The sequence below is a fragment of the Phalacrocorax aristotelis genome, chromosome 3 (assembly GCF_949628215.1).
Source record: "Phalacrocorax aristotelis chromosome 3, bGulAri2.1, whole genome shotgun sequence".
NCBI lineage: Eukaryota > Metazoa > Chordata > Aves > Suliformes > Phalacrocoracidae > Phalacrocorax > Phalacrocorax aristotelis.
Genome location: NC_134278.1, coordinates 88,657,556 through 88,679,179, shown reverse-complemented (window position 1 = coordinate 88,679,179; position 21,624 = coordinate 88,657,556). Strand labels below are relative to the sequence as shown.

General features: G+C 50.0%; 1 protein-coding gene and 2 long non-coding RNA genes across 8 annotated transcripts in view; 2 read left to right on the top strand and 1 right to left on the bottom strand.

The window, feature by feature from the left end:
- Positions 1–4,292, bottom strand: part of MEIS1 (Meis homeobox 1) — a 109,868-nt gene extending 105,576 nt beyond the window's left edge. For 2 of the 6 annotated variants that reach the window (XM_075088400.1, XM_075088398.1), the window contains exons 1-2: positions 2,872–3,871; positions 934–1,160 (exon numbers count right to left, since the gene is read on the bottom strand). In XM_075088400.1, coding sequence (XP_074944501.1) covers positions 934–1,160; positions 2,872–2,883 — 239 coding nt within the window. In that variant the 5' untranslated portion in view covers positions 2,884–3,871. Of the gene's footprint in view, positions 1–933; positions 1,161–2,871; positions 3,872–4,251 lie in introns of those variants that run through there. The other 4 variants (XM_075088399.1, XM_075088402.1, XM_075088397.1 and 1 more) reach the window with 4 other exon arrangements.
- Positions 4,293–4,426: 134 nt separating this feature from the next.
- Positions 4,427–20,847, top strand: LOC142055027 (uncharacterized). Its single transcript, XR_012659771.1, has 3 exons — positions 4,427–4,940; positions 20,184–20,473; positions 20,591–20,847. It is a non-coding gene; the product is annotated as an uncharacterized LOC142055027 (long non-coding RNA).
- On the top strand, positions 6,270–14,652 carry LOC142055028 (uncharacterized). Its single transcript, XR_012659772.1, has 2 exons — positions 6,270–11,987; positions 13,534–14,652. It is a non-coding gene; the product is annotated as an uncharacterized LOC142055028 (long non-coding RNA).
- Positions 20,848–21,624: the final 777 nt, after the last annotated feature.

Sequence of the window (21,624 nt, the reverse complement as noted above, 5' to 3'; positions counted from 1 at the left end):
AAGGCTGCGTGTGCATCTGGCTCCCTCGGCCGTTTAATAATTTAAATAAATAAATAAGCGTGGGCACACACACACACATATATATGTATATTTATAACAGGGAGTTTTTTTTTCCAGGGCTTCATACTTTCTTTATTATTGTTATTATTTTTATTATTATTCCGGGTAACATATACCACTGAGTTCTAACGAACTCTACAGATTTCTGATAAACTGATAAAGAACCCGAATGACGTGATTTTCTTTTTTTTTTTTTTTTTTCTCCCTTTCCCTTCCCCTCACTGTTTGGAGAGCGATTTTAAAAGGATCTAAAACTTCCCCTCCAACTCAAGATGGGCAGATGCATTTTAAAAGCATCTGCCGCCCCACGGAACCCATCAGCTCCCATCGCAACGGCCTAGAAACTCCTTTGCAAGTTGCCGCATTGAGAAGTGTTCAATGCTGTCAGATAAAAAGTTAAAAAAATTAAAAATTAAAAAGAAGAATTAAAAAAAAGTAAAAGAGTTGAGAGAAGCAGCTCTGTGGTTTTTCTCTTTCAATAGCATAAGGAGAGACGAACAAGGTGGAAAGTTGGGCGAAAAGCTCCAAACTCCGTGCGGAGATTTACCACCCTGCGCAGGTTGTGCACTGGGATTATTTTCCTCCTCTTCCTCGTCCTCCTCCTCCTCCCCGCGGTGATGCCTGCTGCTCTTCCAGCAAGCTCCTATTTTCTGCAGCCCCACGCGGCTCCCTGTGCCAGGGGGGCCCCAGCCCTCTCTCTCCCCCCTTTTAAAAAAATAACAGTAAAAACCCAAAAATCACGAACGCAGCCCCCCTTCCCGCGCAGCGCTCCCCGGCCCGCCCTTCCTCGTCCCCATCCCGCGCAGGGATGCGCGCACCCCACGGCCCATCTCGCGCATGTTACGCGGGCGCGGAGCCTCAGGCGGCACCTACCCGTAGATGGCATCTTTATCTCTCTTGAGGGCGTCGTTGACGGAGGCGCCCATGGCGGGGGGCATGGCGTTGGCGTGGGCGGCGTGCGGATACTGGTGCGAGTGGAGCGGCGGCCCGTGGTTGAGGTGGTGGACGGGCTGCATGGGGCGGGCGCCGTGGGGGTCCCCGTACATGGTGGTGGGGATGCCCACCCCCTCCATGCCGCCGTAGTGGGGCAGCTCGTCGTACTGCGGGGCAGAGAGAGTGGACAAGCGTCAGGGGGGGCGCGGCGGGCGGGGGGGGGCAGCGCCCCCGGCAGCAGCCCCGCACCCGTGTCCGTGTCCCGTCCCCCCTCACACCCACCCGCGGGGAGCCGCCGCTTCCCCACGCACACACCCCCCGACCCCGGGGTGCGCCCGGGCTCGGCGCCGCCAGTTCTGCCCCCGCCCCGTCCAGCTGCGGCTGCAGCCACCGGGCCCGGGAGGGAAACGGCGCCTCGGGCCCGGGAGCAGCGGGGCCGGGCCGGGCTGGGCCGAGACCCTCCCGGACCGGGGCGCAGGGGAGGCCATCGTGATGATAAACAGCAATAACAGTAATAATAATAAAAAAGGGGGAAGGGGAAAAAAAAATCCCCATCCCAACAGCTCCCAAAGCCCCCCTGCTGAAAAGAAGCGGTTCGCGAAGCCCGAGCCTCCCTCCGCTAAACTTTTCCCGCTGAGAAGGCAGGTACCTATCCCCGCCAGGATGCAAAAAGTTACGCAGCGGGGAAAAAAAAAAAAAAAAAAAAAAAAAAGGAAAGAAAGAAAACAAAAAAGATTAAAAAAAAAGATTAAAAAGAGCGATTTTGGGGTTTCCAGCAATTCTACGCGAACGCACTTTTTAAAGCCGAAAGGCTGGAAACGCTTCCCGGGCTCTCGGGATTTTGGGAATGACTTTTTTTTTTTAAAAAGGGTTTTCTTTGTTAAAGATTAAGGAGTGAAAGCTACCGCGGTTCCCAGGCAGCGGGGGAAACGGCCACTTTTCATCTATTAAAAGCGAAGGTGTGAATAAACACTTTTAAAGATCCCTGACACTTGCTTGGACCGACAGAGTAAAAGGCAAGTTGTCAGCAGAGGAACTTTCTTTCCCAACCGGCACCCGGAGGGGCGACAGGCAAATTAGGCAAGAAAACTTATTTCCAGGGCTTTTCCCCTTCCCCAAATTCCCTCCTCACCCGACTCCGGCTGATTTTTTCCTTCCCCCCCCCAAAAAAAAAAGAAAATACAACTTCAATTTAGGGGGTAGTTGGAAGGAAAAAAAAAGGAGATCGCATCCAAAATAGAAACAACAATACACATGGCAGTGCATGCTGGTAACCTCTAATTCAAATTAAAGTGACTTTGTTTTTAAAAGAGCTTTTTTTCTTTATTTCTTTCTTGCCCACTGCACTGCACCTTTTCCGACTGAATATAAAAAAAGGAGGGGGGGGGGGAAGGAGGAAAAAAGAAAAAAAAAAGTTGTGTTTGCTCCCAGCTCGAAGTTCTCTTCGGCAAGTGAAGCGGTATATCATCTCCAACACAGCAAAACTCTCCGAGACATGCACACATTCCAATATTTCAAGCACTGGTGACTTTAAAAAAGACATTGGTAGGACTAGAGCTGCAAACCCAACAAATACAGAGGCTCAGACATACTCACTTACATGCCTGCATGTCATTAATGTATAGAAAGCTTGCCTATTTCGTCAGAGATCCGGGATGGGGAAGAAAAGAATCGAGAAAATAGCAATATATATATATACAGGTTTTAAGCCTACAACTGATAAATCCTCCCGCTCCAGGACACCGCTTTGTGCCCCTGCTCCAGAGAAAGGGGGGGTGGGGTGAGGGGGAGAAAAAGAAACTTTTTTCGCAGCGTCTCTGTCAGCCACGTTTCAAAATTATTTCACATTTGAAATCCAATTTTTTTTTTAATACGTACCCTTTGCGCCATCGGCCTGCTTGCTCCCTTCCTACTTCAACTTCTAATATATCCTCTTTAAGGCCAGTGCGAAAAGAAAGAAACGCGAAGTTCCCCCCCCCTCACCCCCCCAAAAAATGCAAAAATCCCTTAGCGTCGCCAGCAATGAAAGCAATCGAGTAAAATCTTCGGCTTGCTGGATCTCAGCGAAGCGATACGGTAACTCAGCATTAAAAAAGGAGGAAAAAAAATTAGAAGAAAAAAAAAAATCAACTCTCCCTCCTTCCTTCCTTCCTTCTTTTTTCTTTCTTTCTTTCCTCTCTCCCTGTCTCTCTCTCTCTCTCTCCCCTCTCGTTTCCAAGACAGCAGCGGGGCGAAAGCAAATATCCTTTCCCCAAATCAGGGTGTTTTTTTTTTCTCTCTCTTTTTTTTTTTTTTTTAAAGTGCCCCTCAAACCCAACTACCAAGTCTCATGGCTTTTTGCCACTCCGGCTGTCAATCACAGGCGAGGTTGTCAAGGTGGTGAATGACTGATGATGATCCGCTGCGTGTGCTCCCACCGCGCAGGACACCTCAAATGTTAATTTTCGAGCGCACTCACCCAAAAAAAAATGTATTAAAAAAATTTTAAAAATTAAAAATCGAGGAGGAGGGAGGAGGAAGAGGAGGGGGAAAAATTAAAAATTAAAAAGGCTCGCTAACGCGCCGGCTCTCCTTTTATTATGGTTATTATGATGATGATGATGATGATGGGGGGTTTTTTTCGCTCCTCCTCGGATCGCTCCTAATTCCTCGCCGGCGCCGGCTCGCTCTGCCCCTGCGCGGCCGCCGGGCGAGGCTGGCGGAGGCGGAGGCGGGCCGGGCGCGGGCGCGGGGAGGAAGGGCGGCGGGGAGGGGGGCGGGGGGGTGGGGAGGGAGGGAGGGGGGGGAGGCGCCGCCGCCGCCGCCGCCGCGGGCCGCGCTGCTGCCGGGTGTCCGCCGCCGCCGCCGCGGCGAGCGCAGCGCAGCGCCGGGCTGGAGCAGACTGCGGGAACCCGGAAGTAGTGGTGGCCATAACAGGTCGCGTCTTACACAATGCGCTGGGCGGCAGCAACTCCGCCACCGGCGCAGGGGGGCGCGCCGTTCGTACCGCGGCCGCGCAGCGACGCGCCCCCGCCTCGCGGGGTAGGATACATCGCGCACACCCACCCCGGCCCTCCGCGCACACCCCCCCCCCCCCAGCACGTCCGCCCCCCACACCCGCGGGTGGCTGTGGGGGTGCTCCCGTCCCCTTTGTCTGGCGGCGCCACCGCCCCGCTTCTCGCTCTCCCCCCCCCCGCGCACACATACACATACACACGCCCCCCCACCCCCACCCCCCCGCGGCGGCTCCCCCCGCGGCCGCCGGCCGAGTGAGCTCACCCGGCCCCCGGCCGCCGCCGCCACGCCGCCGTCGACCAATCAGAGCCGCGCCGCCCCGCGCCGCGCCCCCATTGGTCCGGGCGGGAAGCGGGGCTCGGACCGGCGCGACACCGGGAAGGTGGGGGGAGCGCGCAGGGGCACCCTGCGGGTAGCGGAGCTGCCCGCGGGTCGCCCCTGCGCGTCTCCTCCCCCGCCCCCCTCCCCGCAGTCCACAGCCACTCTGTCTCGCGTGGGGATCCCCCTCCCCGGCGCGGCCGGTGCCCGCCGTCCTTGTAGCCGTCGTTCCGTCCCTGTCCAAAAGCACTGCCATCCCTCCCCGCGAGTCCCCGCCGGTTTAAGAGCGGAGAAATCCTTTCCATCCCGTTAAACCGCCGACCGGGCTGAGCGAAGTCCCCCCCGGGAGAGCTGACCCGGCCCTATCGCATCGCCTGCTCGGGCAGGAGGGAGAAGCCCCGGTAGCTCGGTGCGGCGGTCCTCGAGTGAGCTGCTGGGATTTGGCGTGGGTGTTACTCCGGTAAAACCCTCGAGGTAGGGAGGATGCTGCGGGGGTGCCGGCTTGTTCCCCGCCGCCACATCTCAAACTTCGGGGAAACCCCTTTCGGTGTTACCCCGTGTGTGTCCCCCGTCCCCCCCCCTCTTTCTGCCGGGACTGGCCTCTTATCCCGGCGAGGGAAATAAAGACCTCTCAGGTAAGAGCCATTTTAATACACTAACCCCACACCCACCCACCCCATGCGTCCGTACTGGGAGCCGACTCACGGGCGTGGGGGTAGATCTCTGGATGTATTTACCCGGGGAACGGCGTTCGGTAACGATTCCCCATCTCACGGGGGGAGGCTGCAGCTGAACTCCCGGACGCGCAAATCTCCTCCTCTCCCCGGCCCTTTTTCCTTCCCCCCGTAAAAATTTAAGAACCCCCCCCTTTTTAAGCGTCTCTACCAGGCCGCCTTATGATTAGTTCAGCGCAACCCAGCCTAAAACACTTTTACAATGTAATTACAGTAGTACAAATTGTTTGCCCAAACCTCATTCTGGATAAGGATTTTACAATTAGCAAACAGTTATTACTCTTCGGGCTTGCTGCGAGGAGCTGCGCTGCGCGCCTCTCCGCTTGCAATATACCGACCATAAAAGAAAAAAAAAAAGAAGAAAAAAAAAAAGAAAAAAAGACTAATCCGGCAGCAATTAATCATCTATTAAAAGGGAAAAGGTAGAGGGACAGTTCCGCGCTGCCTGGGCGAGCCTCCTCCGAGGCTGACGGGCTGCGCGGCGGCTCCGACCCGCGCAGCATCGCGCCCCGCTGCCTTTTTAGGCAAAGCGGCTCTTTTTTCCCCACCCCCCCACCCCCCCCAAACTTGTTTTGCAGGCATCCATTGACGCTTCCCCATCGTGCGGTGGAAGGAGAAGGGAGAGGGGGGAAAGAATTAGGGTTAAGGGATAAAAATACAAAGGGACGATGGCGGGGGGCGGGTGGGCGCCCGGGCCGGGCAGCGGCCTCGCTGCGGAGCGCTGCGCGCGGCTGCACGGCCCCGACAGCCCCCTCGGACCCCCCTCGGCTGAAGCCGGGCCTTTCGCGGAGGGGTCCGCCGAGCTGAGCCAAAAAAAAAAGGAAAAAAAAGAAAACAAACAAACAAATACCCCCACAAAACCAAAACTCAGGCGTCTGGGGAGCAAGGGAGCCTCCTCCACGAGGTGGAATCTGGGTCCATTTGCTTATCGGATAATAAATGAGGTTTTTAATCAGGCTGAATTTCCCAGCTTAAGGAAAGAATTAGTCATACCTAGGAACAATCCAATGTTTTCTAGCTGGCTTCCCTGCCGCCTTCCTAGCAGGGATTTTGGGGGGGAGGGGGGGACGCGGAAAATTAGCATCCAAGTGTACTCTTTCAACATTAATATTGAAATTTGAAAACTGAAATAGGAACAACCAGAAGAGGCAAACAAACAAGAAACCGCAGAAGAAAGCGTTTGAAAGGCGGCCGAGAGATAATCCAGGAATGCTTCAGATAAGGGCGGGGGGCCGGGGGGGGGGAGCGATACGTGCGGAGATACCCGAAAACTCAGAGCCTGATGAAACGGCTGAGAGAGGGATGGGGGAAAACGCGGAAAAAAAACCTGTTTAAAGACCTATTAAAGGGCAGAGCCACAGTGTGGGGGGGAAGCGACAGTACAAGGAGGTTAACTGCCCGGGGCTGGGGCGAGCGCAGCCCCTGGATTTTCGGGGTTTGCTCGCCCGCTTCCGCTGCTGAGCACAAAGAGCAGCCGGTCCGGCCGGGGAGTCAGCCCGGTGGTAGCTCCCGGTGAGCCCGCTCCGGAGGCCCTGGGTGCCGCCGGCAGCCCGGGGCGGGCGGTGCGGGACCGGCGGCCCGGCCGGGGGCAGGGGGTGCCCCGGCAGACCCCCCGGTGCCCCCGCTCCCGCCCCACCGCCGGCCCTGACGTTTGCAAAAGTTATGGGGGTCTTTTATTAATTAAATTGAGGGCTTCATAAAATATTCCCGATAAAATTTACGGTTGTCTTAAAACTTTCTAAACACCGCTATAAATTTTTTTTCATAAAATTAACTGGGAAATGAGTTACTGGCCGGGATTTTTGTCACTTCAGCTCCTCCGGCGGAGCGGAGGGAAGGCACGCACGCACAAAAGAAGCCTTTCAGGGCCAACACTTGCGGCGGCTGCTGCCAGGTTTACCCAGCGGTGGCACCTGGGGGTAACCCGGGCTAGACAGAGCTGAGCCGAGCCCCTGCCCGCCGGCGCCGGCCTATTGCACACCACGATTAGGCAATTTCTGCCTAAATTCCCCACAATAACCCCGGAGCCCGGCAGCACCGTAGTGTTGGGGGTGAGTTTTTGGTTTGGTTGGTCGTGTGTCCCGTCCCCCCCCCCCCTCCTTTTCTCGCACGATCGAGGGGCCGCAAGTTCATCCGTGTTGGTTTGGAAGCGCTGCCCCGCTCCCGCGTTTGCAGCGGTACCTGCACGGAAGCCCAGCTCCCCGCCGCCTTTCTTTGCTCCCGGCCTACGCCAAGCCCCCTCCTCCCTTTGCTATTGATATCACTATACTTCTCGTTGAATGAAATAATGGTAATAATAATAATTGCTGGGTAAAACTCTGGCTGCTTAATTAAAGAAAAAGAAGCTGCTCGGCTGCTTTGCGCCCGAAGGATTGAGCTGTTGTGCCGTCTGCTGGGCGACGGGGAAACTACAACCACAAATGCCTTCAAACTTTCTGCGGGAGAAAAAGTACAGTTTTTCGGCAATTTGGAAGGGCCGGAGGCGCCAAATTTCTCGGTAGACGAAGAAGAAAAGCCGCCCCGGACAGAAAACTCGTAGACGCAATTATTATTTCCTCCGGCTACACTTGTATAATTGCATAAAACCTCCGCTTTTAAGTGCTGGGGGTTTCATTGACTGCAGGGCGCGAAGCGTTCAGCTCCGTTAAGAGGGGATACGGTAAAGGTGGTTTGAGTTTACCGTGGGAAGCAGTTGGACATCAGCTAAATATGTAGAAGAGGGGGAGAAAAAAAAATTTAAAAGAAGGAGGTAAATATTAGCGAATGGTTGAAAGCCACCTCCTCGGGCACTAGCCGGCAGCGGGCGTGGAGCAGGGAGCAGCTCCCGCCCCGGGGTGCTCTCGGAGGGGAGCGGAGGCGATCGGTTCGATGCCCCGACAGCAGCCGCTCGTCGGTGGGGTGGCAGGAGTGGGCTTTGCGCCAGCGCAGCGTTAGTCTCGGCTTAGATGATGCACACACGTTGCCGGTTTAAGTTCGCGAGGAGCCTCTGGCCGTGCCCGAGCCGCGGATGCTCCCAGGCAGATGCAGCCGAGCTGGGCAATTCCCCGCTCCACTCTCCCTGCTCTCTTGGCGCTCGGGATGCTCTCCTCCGGGATGCTTTCGTCCGAAAAAACAAAGTTCAAGGAGAGACGAAAAAAAAAGAAAAAAAAAAAAGAAAAAAAGATTTTTTTGCTTTAGTTTTAAAAAAAAAATCAAAACAAAACACAACCCACCTCTAGAAAAACCCCTTGACTTTTGCGGGACGAGACGCACGGAGGGGCTGTGAAATGCAAAGCCTCTGCCGTATTTACAGACAGTGCCAGCAGCCGCCTCTACGGGCAGATAAAAATCTAGTAGTCTCCGTGAACTCCACGGAGCTTTTTAGAAGCAAAGATCTCTAAGCGCCGCTTCTGAAGGCACACACATGCACGCACGTAGCCTAAAAAGCCGAGACACCCACGTAGCTGAGCAATAGGGGGGTTTAAATAAGTTAAATGAAGGTATAAGCAAACCCCTCTGCCACTTGTAGCCGACCAACTCCGACAGCTCCCTGCCCTCAGAGCCACTTGCCAGAGTTCAACAGAGGGTGACATTAGCCTAAAATATTCGATACCTTTTTTTTTTTTTTTTCCGGGAGACTTTCCCCACCTCAGCTGGGCTAAGTTCAACTCCGAGCTCGTCTCTGAGGGTAAAGTTGCTCTCTTTGAAGGAAAACAACAACCTGCCTGATTTTTTATCAGCAAGGGACTACGGATAGTTTCCTCGGAGTACATAAAGCAGAAACTAAATGATCCCGTGCCCCTGGTATTAAAAAGATAAACGCCCCTCTTCTAAAAAGTTGAACGAAGTATCCTACCCTTCTAAATAAGTCTGAAAGTACTTGCGACACAGTACGAGAAGCAAATTAGCGACTAACCAAATAATAACCCGATTTCAAACCACAGGGAATTGAATATTGGTATTTGACGGTACCTCGGCTGAACTAGAGCAAAGCGGAGTTTTGTCAGAGCCTTTCCATTTGATGTTTTCCTCCAAACTAATTTTCAATATTGCTCCATCCCTATTACCTAACCCCGTATTCAGCTTGGCTAATGAGCCCATTAGAGAACTATTTCGGCTTGCCTTTGATGCCGATTGCAAAGGATAAGCATTAACTGGAGCGGGGATCTGGGGTTCTTAAGCGCGGTGGGACGGGAGGAAACCTGGGGGCTCTCGGAAGGCTGGGCTCGCGCTTCAAGCCGCGGAGATGGGTTTCTGCAAACGATACCATCTAGGTAAACCTGGGATAAATCACCCACGCTTTATACATTACAAAAAAAAAAAAGTCAAATGAGGAGAAAAGCTCTGTGCCGGTCGGGTCGGGCAGGGGTCCGGGGCTGCCCCGGGGGAGGTAGGGCGGGAAGACGGCACCGGGACCCGCTCCTGGGACGCGCAGCCCCGCCGACGTCCGCGCCCAGCCCGGCCAGACCGCTCCGGCCCCAGGTACCGGCACCGGGCACCGATCTGTGCCCGGGTGTGCAAGGGGCCGGGGGGGCAGGGGAGCGTATCAGGGTCTCCGCAACCCCCCGCTCCCAGAGCTCCCCCCAGGACGGCACAATCTGCCGCTATCTGCATCTGTGGGTGCATTATCATAGACTTTTGCATAATTGCGTATTGACTCTACTAAATGGATCCGCAGAGCTGTTTAAACATCCTTCTCTTCCACCCGCAAACAATTCTCTCGGCAAGAAGGAAAAAAAAAACAGGGCTGCAAAAGACCCTCAAGTTGCTCTTGCTCCTTGATTTCGAAGCATTTATTAGGGCATAAGTGGCTCATCTTAAGGCGGTTTGGATCCAACTTGGTGTCTGGGAGTGCGGGCAAGCAGAGGGGATCTGCGGAAGCGTGTGTGACAACCAGGATGGTTGGCTGTCATTCCACTTCGGGGTCTTATAAGTGACTATGTGGTCATACATGTATATTTCTGAGCTCCCTTGGATAATTTTTGGCCAGCTACGATGGCCGTGAGAAAAGCATACATGGGGGGGTGTGTGTGTGCATGCACACAAAGGACTGCTCTAAGGACAACTTAGGAAAAAACCCCTCCTTGTGAACCATTTTTAAAACCTCCCTTGGAAGAGAGGCACTGAAACACGGCATACTCCTTTCCCTACACCTCCCCAGTCACAGCAGTGCCACGCAAGCCACGTCAGCCCCCAACCACAGAGTTGGGCTTCGCCTACAAGGACAGGAGTGCTCATCCTCTGCTTGCGCTGGCCCCCCTCCCTTTGCTGTCCCGTCTCCATCCTCCCCATTTGCGGGCTGGAACAGAGACAGCTGCCCTCGCCCTTGAGCCTTGCAGGGGAAGGCGGCCTCCTCCTGCACCAAGGCCGGCTCCCCAAGGCAGCAGCTGTGAGAAGCAGGCAGGGAGGGGAATAAAAGGGAAGGAGAGAAGGAGGGGGGGGTCGGGGAGGGAGGCAGTGAAAGCTGCACTTTCCTCTGAGCAGAGTGAACCCGTCCCCTCGGAGGGGCCCCAGCCCCAGGAGCTGACTCCTGAGCCCTGGGCCTCCCACATGGCAGTGGCAGCATCGCCTCCTCTGCAGCCTTGCAGCCACGCTGAGGGCAGCCCCGCATCGTGCCTCAGTCCCTGGCTGCGCCCCGTTGGCCTTGCATGTCTGCAATGAGAGGCTGGCAAGATGTGCAGGGACCAAGCCAGGCCCAAGGGCCAGTTTCAGATGGGGAACTCCAACAGCCCAGGGGATCTGGAGCATCATGTGTGATGACGTGTTGCTGATGGTCGTTTTCTGTGGCGTGTTTAAAGGGTTCATAGAAAGATCTGCAGTTGCCAAATGGAAACCCCACTCAGAAGAACCTACCAAGATACATCAATGGAGTGTTTTCCTCCAGCTTACCCACAGAGCACTTTTTTTTACCTTGAAGATGTTAGCTTTCCTTGAGAAGCTGTAGTTGCACTTTAAAGAAAATGCTCACCTGATCTTATCCTCAGCTGAGCCATGGGACTAAGATAAGAAATCAGATGGGCACCCAAATTCTGGAAAGGGGCTATTTTTTAAGTGGAACCAGAGAAACATCTTGCAGAACAATCAGCTCAGCTCTCCTCAGCTGCAACATTATTTTCTTGCATTTGGTAGACTTTTGATCAATCGAACACTCTGTATTTTGGCTAAGGGGGCTCTCAGCATGCTTTGAGGGGGTCTATCCCACCATTCAACCTTTCAGTTCAAATTTCCAAAGGTATTTGGCTGCTTCTCTCAACACTACAGTCACCACAGCCACACAACATTTGGCACCTAATTCCTGCCAGAGACATAAACCATCTTTAGCAAACGAGGGCAGTAAGCCACACTTTGGGAGCTCCCTACCAGCCCAAGTCCCATTGAAAGTCACCAGGATTAAGTGCCTAAGTCACCTTTTGAAACGGGCTGTACCTTTCTGAAGGTAGATATGCATCATAGCGCACGTAGGCACCACCGAAGTACCTCTGAACCTCTCCGTTGTGGAGCCAACAAAAGCATGTCAGCAGGCTCTACCCATCCAAGCAGCTCCCAGGAGACTTTAGGGACACCGAATTCTTTGCCTCGCCCCTCTTCTTCCTTCAAAACACTGCTTTTATGCCTCTCTGGATGCATCAGGAGCAGAATGGAGTGAAGTTTTCCGAGATGCATTTACCCCCCCATCAGATAAAGGCGAACCGTGGAGATGCACTAGCCTGGCTATCACTTCGGTCCCCCTTCCCTATTTCTACCATCCCTTTTAATTTGATCTGGCTTGAGCACACCCCCTGAAACAGGACTGCTCAGCCAAATGGTGTGTGACAGCTTGCGGAGTTGGGGGTGCCACTGTAGCAGTCAAACATCTTACGAGCATGTGTGCAAGATGGGAAATCCTCATTCTACCACCAGAGCACTTGAAGCACAGAAGGTTTTCAAGGGACTCGACAAAGAAACTACATGGTAGTACAAGGAACAGAGGTGAGGTGCTTTGCCTCTTGGGCCTGTGCTTTAAGACAAGCTGTTCCCACCCCTCTCTTCATTAACTCATAAATAGCAGCTCTGGACCTTACCCAGATCTCTCCCCCCTCTGAATATCTTGCTTTAAATTATTTTTCCCATATCATCCTAGATCATATTTCTTCTTTTATGTTTCCAAGTTGAAGTTTATTATAGTTTATTATAGTTGTCTGTATTGCTGATCATTTGTAACCCTTGCTATTATTTTATGTCCTTGCTAGTATTTGAAATGCTTCTTACTTGGGTCCTCTTTTTAAATTTCATTACTATACTGCTTACCCCATTTTTTTCGCCAAGTCCATTCTGCCTCGCTCTTATTCTCACCAAACTTGAGGCTGCTGCAGCTCCTTCTCCTTTGCTGTACAGCACCACCAGATAAATTTTTTTCAGCCTTTTCCATATACCCTAAGCCTCTCTGTTGATGACGAGACCCTCACCAGGTTTCACCAGTGCCAGCCACGTTGTCCTTGCCATTAGCATCACATTTCTAGTTATTCTTGCTTCTTCCCAAAGCCTTTGAAGTCGTGTAGAGACAATTTGATTCATTAGTACACTCAGACTCGCAGTAACCCTAGCTTCTGCTGTAGTTGCTGTATTAGAAGCACATGTTGGGTCTATAAGTTAGGGGAAAGCTCCACAGTCTGACTTCCCTGCACGGTTCAAATTCTGCTTTAAAAATCTTTGCCTCGCTGAACTTGAGTGGCTGGTGGCTTTCTGCCCTGGGATTCCATACCTGGGAATGCCACCTCCTCCTCCTCACCCCTGCCCTACTGGGATGACAAACTCTTGTGAGCAATATGCTTTCTCTTTCCGTGTGTCTTCAGACTGGAAAGTTTTATGACAGTTCCGTGTGTTTGCAGTTCTCTTCACAGTTTTCCAGAAGAGCTGCAGTTACCCCAAATATTTCCTTACTGAGATGTCACTTAGCTTCATGTAGGCTGAGATCCATCGGCAGCACTCTTCACTAGATGTCCTTATGGCACCTTTGTTGGCCTGGTTGGGTTAGGAGGCAGATAACTGCCTCATTTCTTCTGGCATTGGGATGTTTGGCCAGGCTCTTCTGAGAGGGACCATATGAAAGGATGCCTTGCCTTCTTGGCTCAGGCGTCTCCTCCCAAAGCCATTCTCAAAAACAACAGTGTGGGCATCAAGGACAAAATGTGGCTTGACACACGTTCCTTGCTTAGTGTTCCTGTGCTGTCCTGCTGCCATGCTTTGTGTCCACAGGGTGAGGCTCCTGGGTCTTTACCTCCTTTGATTGCTTCTTCACCTCCTGATGGATTTGCGTCTTCCTCCAAGAACATGATGAGACCATCACAAATGGCCACTAACTTTTGAACAAACTTTACCTCATGAGGGTATTAAAAAACATAGAGTTTCAAGTAAGAGACCTGCTAAGAAAACTCCACTGGGGGACCACTTGTTCCTCAGGGTGTGTACTTTATTCCATTCCCTCTTTCCAGTGCTTTTTCTAAAGCTCTTCTTACCTGCCTGTCTCTCAATATAGATTTTGTTTAGGAAGCCAAGCCTGCCTGCCTCATGTTTTCCCTTGGATCTGTTCCCTGCTCCTAGCCAAGGTTGCCTATGGATCCTGCTTTGAAGTTCTTCTGCGACACATTGGCTGCACTCAGTGACTCTTCCCTCGGCTGACGTCACCTCGGGGGTCCCTCTCCAGCGGGCTGAGTGTCACATCGCCTCCACTTGCTTTGATCAAAATGAAATACATTTACAAGCGCCTGACGAGCTGGCACAAACAGGCCCACAGGTTTCTAGCCAAAACTAGTTGACATAAAAATATCCTGGCTTTTAACTTCAGTTGGGTCCTTAAACTATCTAAGAAGAAAAAACTAGCCCAGAAGAAAAAGCATTTCATTTCAATTTATGAGCAGTTTCTGTTTGTTTAGCTCAAATGAATCCCTCATCATCAATTAAGCAAAATCAATGTAAGATTGGTTTAAATCAAAGTAAGTGTCCATACAGGGTTTTACCTCTGTATTTTAAAAACTTAATTTAAAACTGCACTTCAAATTGCTTTCCTGCTTGGAAAAGCCCCATTTCTAGAGACCAGCTGGGCCCTGATTACGAATGGTGTTCAGCTCCAGCAGGTCTGGGTGAAGATGGTAGGAGCAGATGGATCTCTGTGATGCTGGAAATCAGACTCAATCCCAGCACCTACGGTGATTCAGCCTGCACGTCCTTCAAACCCCAATAAAACCTGGCTTTCAAGTGCTGTTCTAATGAGCTGAAGCGGGCGGTCTCTGTGTTAGAAGAGTTCATTTTTCTTTGTGATTGTGCTCTGAGGCTCTGCTTGTGTTTGCTAAGTTGTTTTTCTGAACTCAATAAGCACAGCAATCATCTAGGAGTAAAAATGAGGGGTTTCAGCCCAAAAGTTTACCATCCACTTTACCAAGTGTTCTCCTTTCTAGTATTTATAACTATTGAGGGCTACATTCCGGCAAATCCTCTTCAAAGGAAGGAAGGAAGGAGAGTGTTTGCAGCCGGGTAACTTTGTATAATCCATCTTTTCTTTAAAACCTCAAGCCCAACCACAAGGAGGACAGGCCTGACCTTGGACAAGTTGTAGAAAACAAAGTTTGAAATAAAATATGTTTGAAGCAGCAGGGCAGTACCTTCTCTGTGTGCTCAGTTCTTCGCCTCCCACCCATTTCCCAAACAGTTTGCTCCAGCATTCTGAATCCATGCATGTGCCAGAATTGCGAGGGCACTCATACACATGTGCCAGCTGTGCCCCAGCATGCACCCTCCTTCCTACACAAAGCCACCCATTGCCCCAATGGCTTCTCACCCACAGGAGGGGGATAGCTTGGATTTGTTTTGATATTTTCTTCTTTCGATTGGTTTTCTTCTTTGCTGTTGAGCCTGCAATTCAGTTTTGCTGCCGCAAACAGTTAACCCCATAGTGGGAAGCTATGAAACACTCCCTGAAGGTATTTGCTTGTATTGCTGCAGCCTCCAGTTTTGATGCCCAGGGGTTTTTTCCCCCTCTGAGACCCACATAAATGATGGGTTATCAGATACCTCTGGGATTACTGGCAGAACTGCTACCTTGCCAAAAAGAGGGTGCAGGCTTTCATGATGGGAAGAAAGGTCTGGAATAGAAAGAATTTGAACTCAGGCATCACGAGGCATCAGATAACCAACCTGGTCCCTTCACTTTCACACCCAGTGGGTTCTTATTCCCAGGCTGGCTATATGTCAGCACTGGGACACAAAGGCAGAATTTACGTCCACCAGTGTGCATTAACTCCTGTCCTGACCGGTACTAATTACCACTAATTATGTGGGACAGTGTTAATTCTTTTAGCAGTGTTACTGCTGGCCTTACATTTCCGAAAGTGCCTTTGGGTGAGGTAGCTTACTTTGAAAAGATATATATGTGGGGAATAAATATAGAGTAGCTAATACACCATAAATTTACACCACCGGATAGCAGGCTTTAAAGTCTCTAAAACACGTAGGTCTCTAGGCACGAAGACAAACCCTTGAGTAAGAACTACTCAATAGAAAGGGTGTCAGGATCACCCTGTGTGATCTTGAGAAAGTAATTTTGATCTGGCATTTCTCTTCTGTAAAACTGGAAAAATAATATGTCCCTAACCCTCTCAGGGGTATAATATTTGTTTTCTCTGCCTTACCAATCACTCTTTTTGCTTTTAAAAAATATTCTCCAAACCCTAATTGTTTTTATGTGTTTGCAGTATAAGACATAAAAGACATAAAACCATCATATTTTTCTATACTGTATTTTCCCCATTGTGTTGTACTGTTACCACGAGCACTTTGCTGCACAGAGGCTTGGCTATTTGCTGAGAGGATGAATTAAGACATCTTAAGTGCTTCAGCATCTTGGCTGAGTGGCACTGCAGAGCTGGAAGGTATCATTAGGCCAAATGGCTCTTTCCGTGGGAATCAGAAGCCCAGATTTTTCAATGGTTTAAGGAAAACCATTTCACGTTTCTCTGTGTCCCCTATCCTGCAAATATAGGGCAGGAGGCCATGGATTTGGATCACCAAATTCCCTTCACTCACTTTGGTCCAGGCATTTCTCTCCTGACTTGGATGTCAGGGTCCAGCCTGGGACATCAGGAGATGTCGGATGACCTTGATCCGCACTGGCATGAGCATCTATTGCAGTTCAGCTCAGTATTTCTCCTTCCAGAGTCTGCACAGTCATGATTAAGGCTCAGCAACATGGTCCTGGATGGTTTCGTGGACACCACCATCTCCCTCAGCAAGGACACCGTCAGTCAGGAGGCTTTGTGGTTGAACCCACTAATGTCCGGTCCCTTTGACCCCTGGCAAGGGGCTGGTGTGCCAAAAAAACATAGCAGAGGATCTGTCTCATTCATTGTTAAATGGTTAAGTGGATCCGTGAGGATTCCCAGCTCTTGGAAGTTTTTCTTAGTGGCAGGTCACAGTGTGCCCGTGTCAGGGGTGTGCTAGCGCTGACAGGCAAACGATGTTTCAAAATCTGCCGGTGAAAGGCTGACTTGGTACCCTGCCAGGCTGGACAAGCTGCAGCTCCTCCACATAACCGTTGTACACACCGCATCAGCCTGTCTCTGCCTCTGAGGGTTTCCCATCTTTGGATGGGACCTTTGCCCATGAGTCCTTCCTTCAGTCTCACCAGCAGTCAGTGATGTTTTCTCTGCTTCTCCCATCACTGGGGTTTTGTTGCTGCTGGCTTTTTTCCAGTTACTGAGTGGATGGTCCAGGTAGACGTGGCAGTGCAGTGCTGAGAGCCTGCTCCTGCAGTGCTGGTGCCCTGGTGATCTCTGGGGCTTCTGAAGTCATCCCAGAGATGATCTCTGTGTCCATAGTTCCTAAAGACATCCCAAAGACATGCTTCCCACCTTCCCCTCCAGAAGTAGTAGGTGGGGACACCGTTTCCCTGGCATCACTCACCACACTGGAAACACTTATTCCAGTCTTTCCCACTGCTCTCACAGCAATGTCCATGTCAGGCCTGGGGTTTCCAACCTCAGGCAGGCTGCCTCTTCCCCAGGCTCCTTTCTCCAGGGCCTGTGTACTATATTTGGGCTTGTTTTCATCCCTTCCCCGACCATTCGGCTATTTGGAAGCTTTTTTTTCAGAGCGTTTCTCTCAACAATATGTCCAGTAAGTTGGAATCAGATGCACCACAAATGTTTTTTTAACTAAGTCATCTTTTATATCTGCAGATGGATGCCAAGGTTCTCGACTCTACATAAAGCAATTATCCATCTGCTTTTTGGTTTTTTAGGTGAAAGAACAGGAGCCTTGTTTGTCCGATGACATAGTACGCAAACATGCATCAGTGCTTTCAGTGGCCTGGACGTTTGGCTGTCTCCTCTGCTGCCCTCCCCTCCTACTTGTACAAATAAGAGGCAACATTTGGCCATTGCATTCAAATTGAACTTTTGTACTCACCTCCCTCTCAATTCCTAAAATTTTAGGCTTTATAAAAAAAAAATAAAAGGGAGGGAGGCTGCATTTTTATCAAGTTATTTCCCTTTTCCACTTTTTTCCTTATCTGCCTGTGACACTTTCACGCAGCAGCCCCCTGCAAACCAGCACCTGCAAAGGCTCAGGTGAGGGGAACAGGACAGCTTATGCTCTCACTTCCCCCAGTTTTAACTCACTTATAATGGTAGCAACTTCAGCAGAGCTGCTCTGATTTATGGGGCTGTAAGCGGTGGGACTGCTGTCTGTCCTTTCCTACTCTCTGCTGGAGAGCTGGGGAGAGACAAGCAGCTTCTGAGAAGCTTGCTGGTTTGTGTTCATTAACAGCAGCTGTCAGACAGCTCTCACCGAAGCTCCATGTCCTTTCAAAACCATCACGGCTTTCTACTTCACATAGAAATATGCAGCAGTTTCGTTTGTATAACACCTGCATGAATAAAAATTTAATCTAAGGCTATCACTGCTCTAACAGCAATAATTTCTCTTAAAGGCTCAATACAAAGAATACTAAATACTGTCTATAAATAAGACACTATTTAATAGAGGAGAGAAGTGATTTAATAATCTTACTGGTAACATCTTCCCTGCCAGTTTCAACCCCACGTATAGGTCTTTTTTGTTGAGCAAAACTGGCTTGCTATGAGGAGAACTTGGGCCCCAATGAACTGTGATTTTTTAAGGTGAAGTCATTCAACTCAAGCTTTCCTTTCCAAAAGAAAGAGGAAAAATATCTACTTAAAGGAAATATTAGTTAATCAGAGGGCATCCCTTTCATAATAGAAGCTACTAGGAAATTAAAAGCACATTCTAATTATAATAGTTCCCTAATTATCTGCCTAACATCTAATTTTTCTGTCTAACACCACTTTTAATTATATAGTACCTTTTTTTGCCCATCACACAACTGAAGCACTCTATTTTACTGAAAATAAATCCTTTCAACTGGTGATGTCAGAGAAGAAATATTGTCACTGCCCCCTGGAACATGCACACTGTCTGGTAGGGAAATGCCTTGCCAGTGGTTTTGGATAAAGCACCTGGATGTGCCCTTTAGAAACAGTCTCATCTAAAGCCTTGCAAGTTTTCTCAAGCAAGAGAAAACACTCTAAATCACACGGTGCTCTGCAAATGTGTCGGGCTGCAAAAGTTTTCAAGCATTTAGCTTTGTTTTTCAAACTCCTGTGGCTTGGTCCCCTTTCCACTGATGTTCGATGGGATCCCTGCCACTGGCTGATGGCGGAATAGGAATTGGCCTTTGAACCAAGCCAGCATGTAATTTGCAGAACGGAAGCAATATTTGAGCTATGTTATCTATGAGCATCTGGTCATCAAGATCTTTCTTAGTGATTAGCGAGCTGAGAGGAAACCCTATGGAGGGGGAGAGGAAATCCCGCACGCGGGGTTCCCATTTCCAGCCCCGCCACGGGTTTCCTGCCCTATCCTTGAGCGAATCCCAGATCTCCACTTCCCGAGGATAAAAAAAGAATTACCCTTCAGGGATGTTGTCAGGCTTAATGGATGTTTATAAATCACTTGAACAAAAGGTGCTATGTCAGTGAAAAGTAGTCTTTCCGAAGATTATTCAAATGCTCATTAAAATGCATTTTGCTCCATCCTTTGCCTTGGCTTGTGTGGGAGGCAACTGAAAGATTTAGTCTTTGTGGGAAAGTGGGAGAGTGTGAGTGCTTTCCTTTGGGTGTGGGAGTGGCAAGTTTAGAGAGTTAAGGACCTTTGGCACACAGGTAGGGTTTCATCCAAGGCTTTTCGGCTCCCAGCCAGGCTGCAGGCTCCAACAGACCTGGGGCTGGTGAGTTCCCTCCAGGAAGACAAGCCAGGGATTAATGGTACCAACCCCTGCTCAAATTTGCATGTATCATTTCCTTAGCTTTGCTCCTGATGGAATTAGGGATCGTCCTTTAGTGAAAATTATTCTTAATGTGTATTTAAGCATTAAAAATGAATATGTGTGTGCCATAAAACTTAGGGAATAATTTATAAACAGCTAACATAACGTGAGATACGGAGTACCTGGATGCCCTGCAAACCTGCCCAAATGTCTGTATAACACTAGGATGCTTCTTGCTTCGTGGATGCTTCATTATGTCTTACTGACCCCTTCATGGCTGTTTGGTCTGTCAGGGTCTGCTGGCATTTCCAGGCATTAAAAGCTGAAGAAGACATGATATATCTTCATACTTTTCAATGCATCAGGCAGCAGCTTGGCACCTGAGCTGGCAGTCTAGACGCAACATTTTTTACCCTCTGCAGCTCCCTAAAGTGCATGTCCAACCACCTATCCTCAAACAGCATCCACAATGAACGATAATGTTTTTTTCTGCCAATTTCCAAATCAGCAGCAATAGCTGTGGATATGAAAAATTCGGATTTCCTGGTAAGGAGTTTCTATCAAAAATGCAAAGAATTTTATGCTTTTTGGGCAAAAAGCTATTGACAAGTAATAATAATTATTTTTTTCTAATTAAAATGTGCGTACTTGCTCATATATTGTTATTTTTGAAGTGTGGGAGAGTCTTCTGTGGGGCACAATGACTGTTCCCAAATACAGTCCTCTCTGCTCACCCTTGCACTTGTCACACAGTGCATCAGTAGTAAGCCCTCCACCACCATTTTGACTTCTCCTTTTTTCCCTCTCCTAGGGGATAATTTTTCTGTCATGTCATTCCTTTATACCAGGCAAATCCTCACTGCCACTGCAGACTGCTTCTGGTATGAACTCAGCCTCCTCTGCTGTACTGCACAATCACATGTACTGGCACCTCTCACATCTCCTTTGCAAAGGCTGAACTGATGGTGCAAAGCGTGAAGCAGGGCTAAGTCAGGCTCCATGAATTTTCCTCCTCCATGCAAGCCCAGTCTGATGCTGTCCATACCCCAGCCTTTGCTCTATACCCATCAGCAGGTGAGAACCAGGCCTGGTACCACCTGCTTTGCACTCACTCTGCACTCAGCCAACGAACTGCCAGGTTTGAAGTCTTCCTCTTTTTTTTTTTTATTACTTTTGGTGCCTTTTTCCCTCTGGTACCTCTGTGCCTTCTCCATGTTGCCTATTTACATGTGTTGTCTGATCTGTGTTCCTGCAGGTTTTGAGGTGGCCTTCAGTGCCTGCCCCTCTCTCACCCAGGACTTGGACATGGCACATGCCAAGGAGCTGGAAGAAGGGGCAGCACTGTGTCCATCGGAGCCTTTGTGCCCTCCCCTTCTTCCTCCCAACTTGTCTTCATCCACTGGCCACTGTGGCATGCACCAACTCTACCTTCTCCCAGCAAGTGGAAAGTTGAGCTTTCACACAAATATTGCCTGGCCCATTCTTGTTTAATAAATGGGTTGTTCAGTTTCATTTTTCATCATTTAATTTCTTAGCTAATTCAAATAGCCTCTGCTGGGTATACCAGTGATGAGACTGGTTGCTCTTTTAACAAATTTAGTTGATTTCATCAATTATACTGGCAGGCAAACTTTCTCAGCATGCTAAACTATCCTGTGCAGAGGGCTGATGCTCCACAAGGGTCCTTAGCCCCAGGACAAGGGCACCATGACCTGATGGGGCTGGCAGACTGCCACTAACAGTGTATGAGGACAGATCCAGTCCCCCAAGTGAGCAGCAGGACTGCAGCCTGCAAAAACCTAGTCCTCGGACGTTTGCATGCCTCATCTCACTCTTCTGCAAGAAGGAGCTGTAAGACCCATACCTTGTCCACCAGCCTCCCTGACCCTTAAGTCTGACAACTTGAAAGATGCTCTCTATACAAAAAAGTGTTAAAAAAATTAGTCAAGTTGGTTTGCAAAATGAAGGGTGACTTCAACTTTGGAAGGATGCAGGCATGTAGGTCATATTACTGATAACGAAGTAAGAGAAACAACAGATCTTTCTCCTAATGCTACCTTGCTATGGCCAGTAAGGATATGGTAAGGACTGATCTACAGGCTCTTCTGCTGCTTAATATACTAGAAATCTGTCCCCATGTAATGCTTATCTTTGTGTAGGAGCCTCTGTCCTACCAACATGGACACATAACAGCATGGTCTCGCAGCTGCACAAGGCTCAGATCATGCTCTTCACAGATCATAAATAGAGCTGTAGCCAAACTGTAGATGCAAAAGTGTCTTACATGGA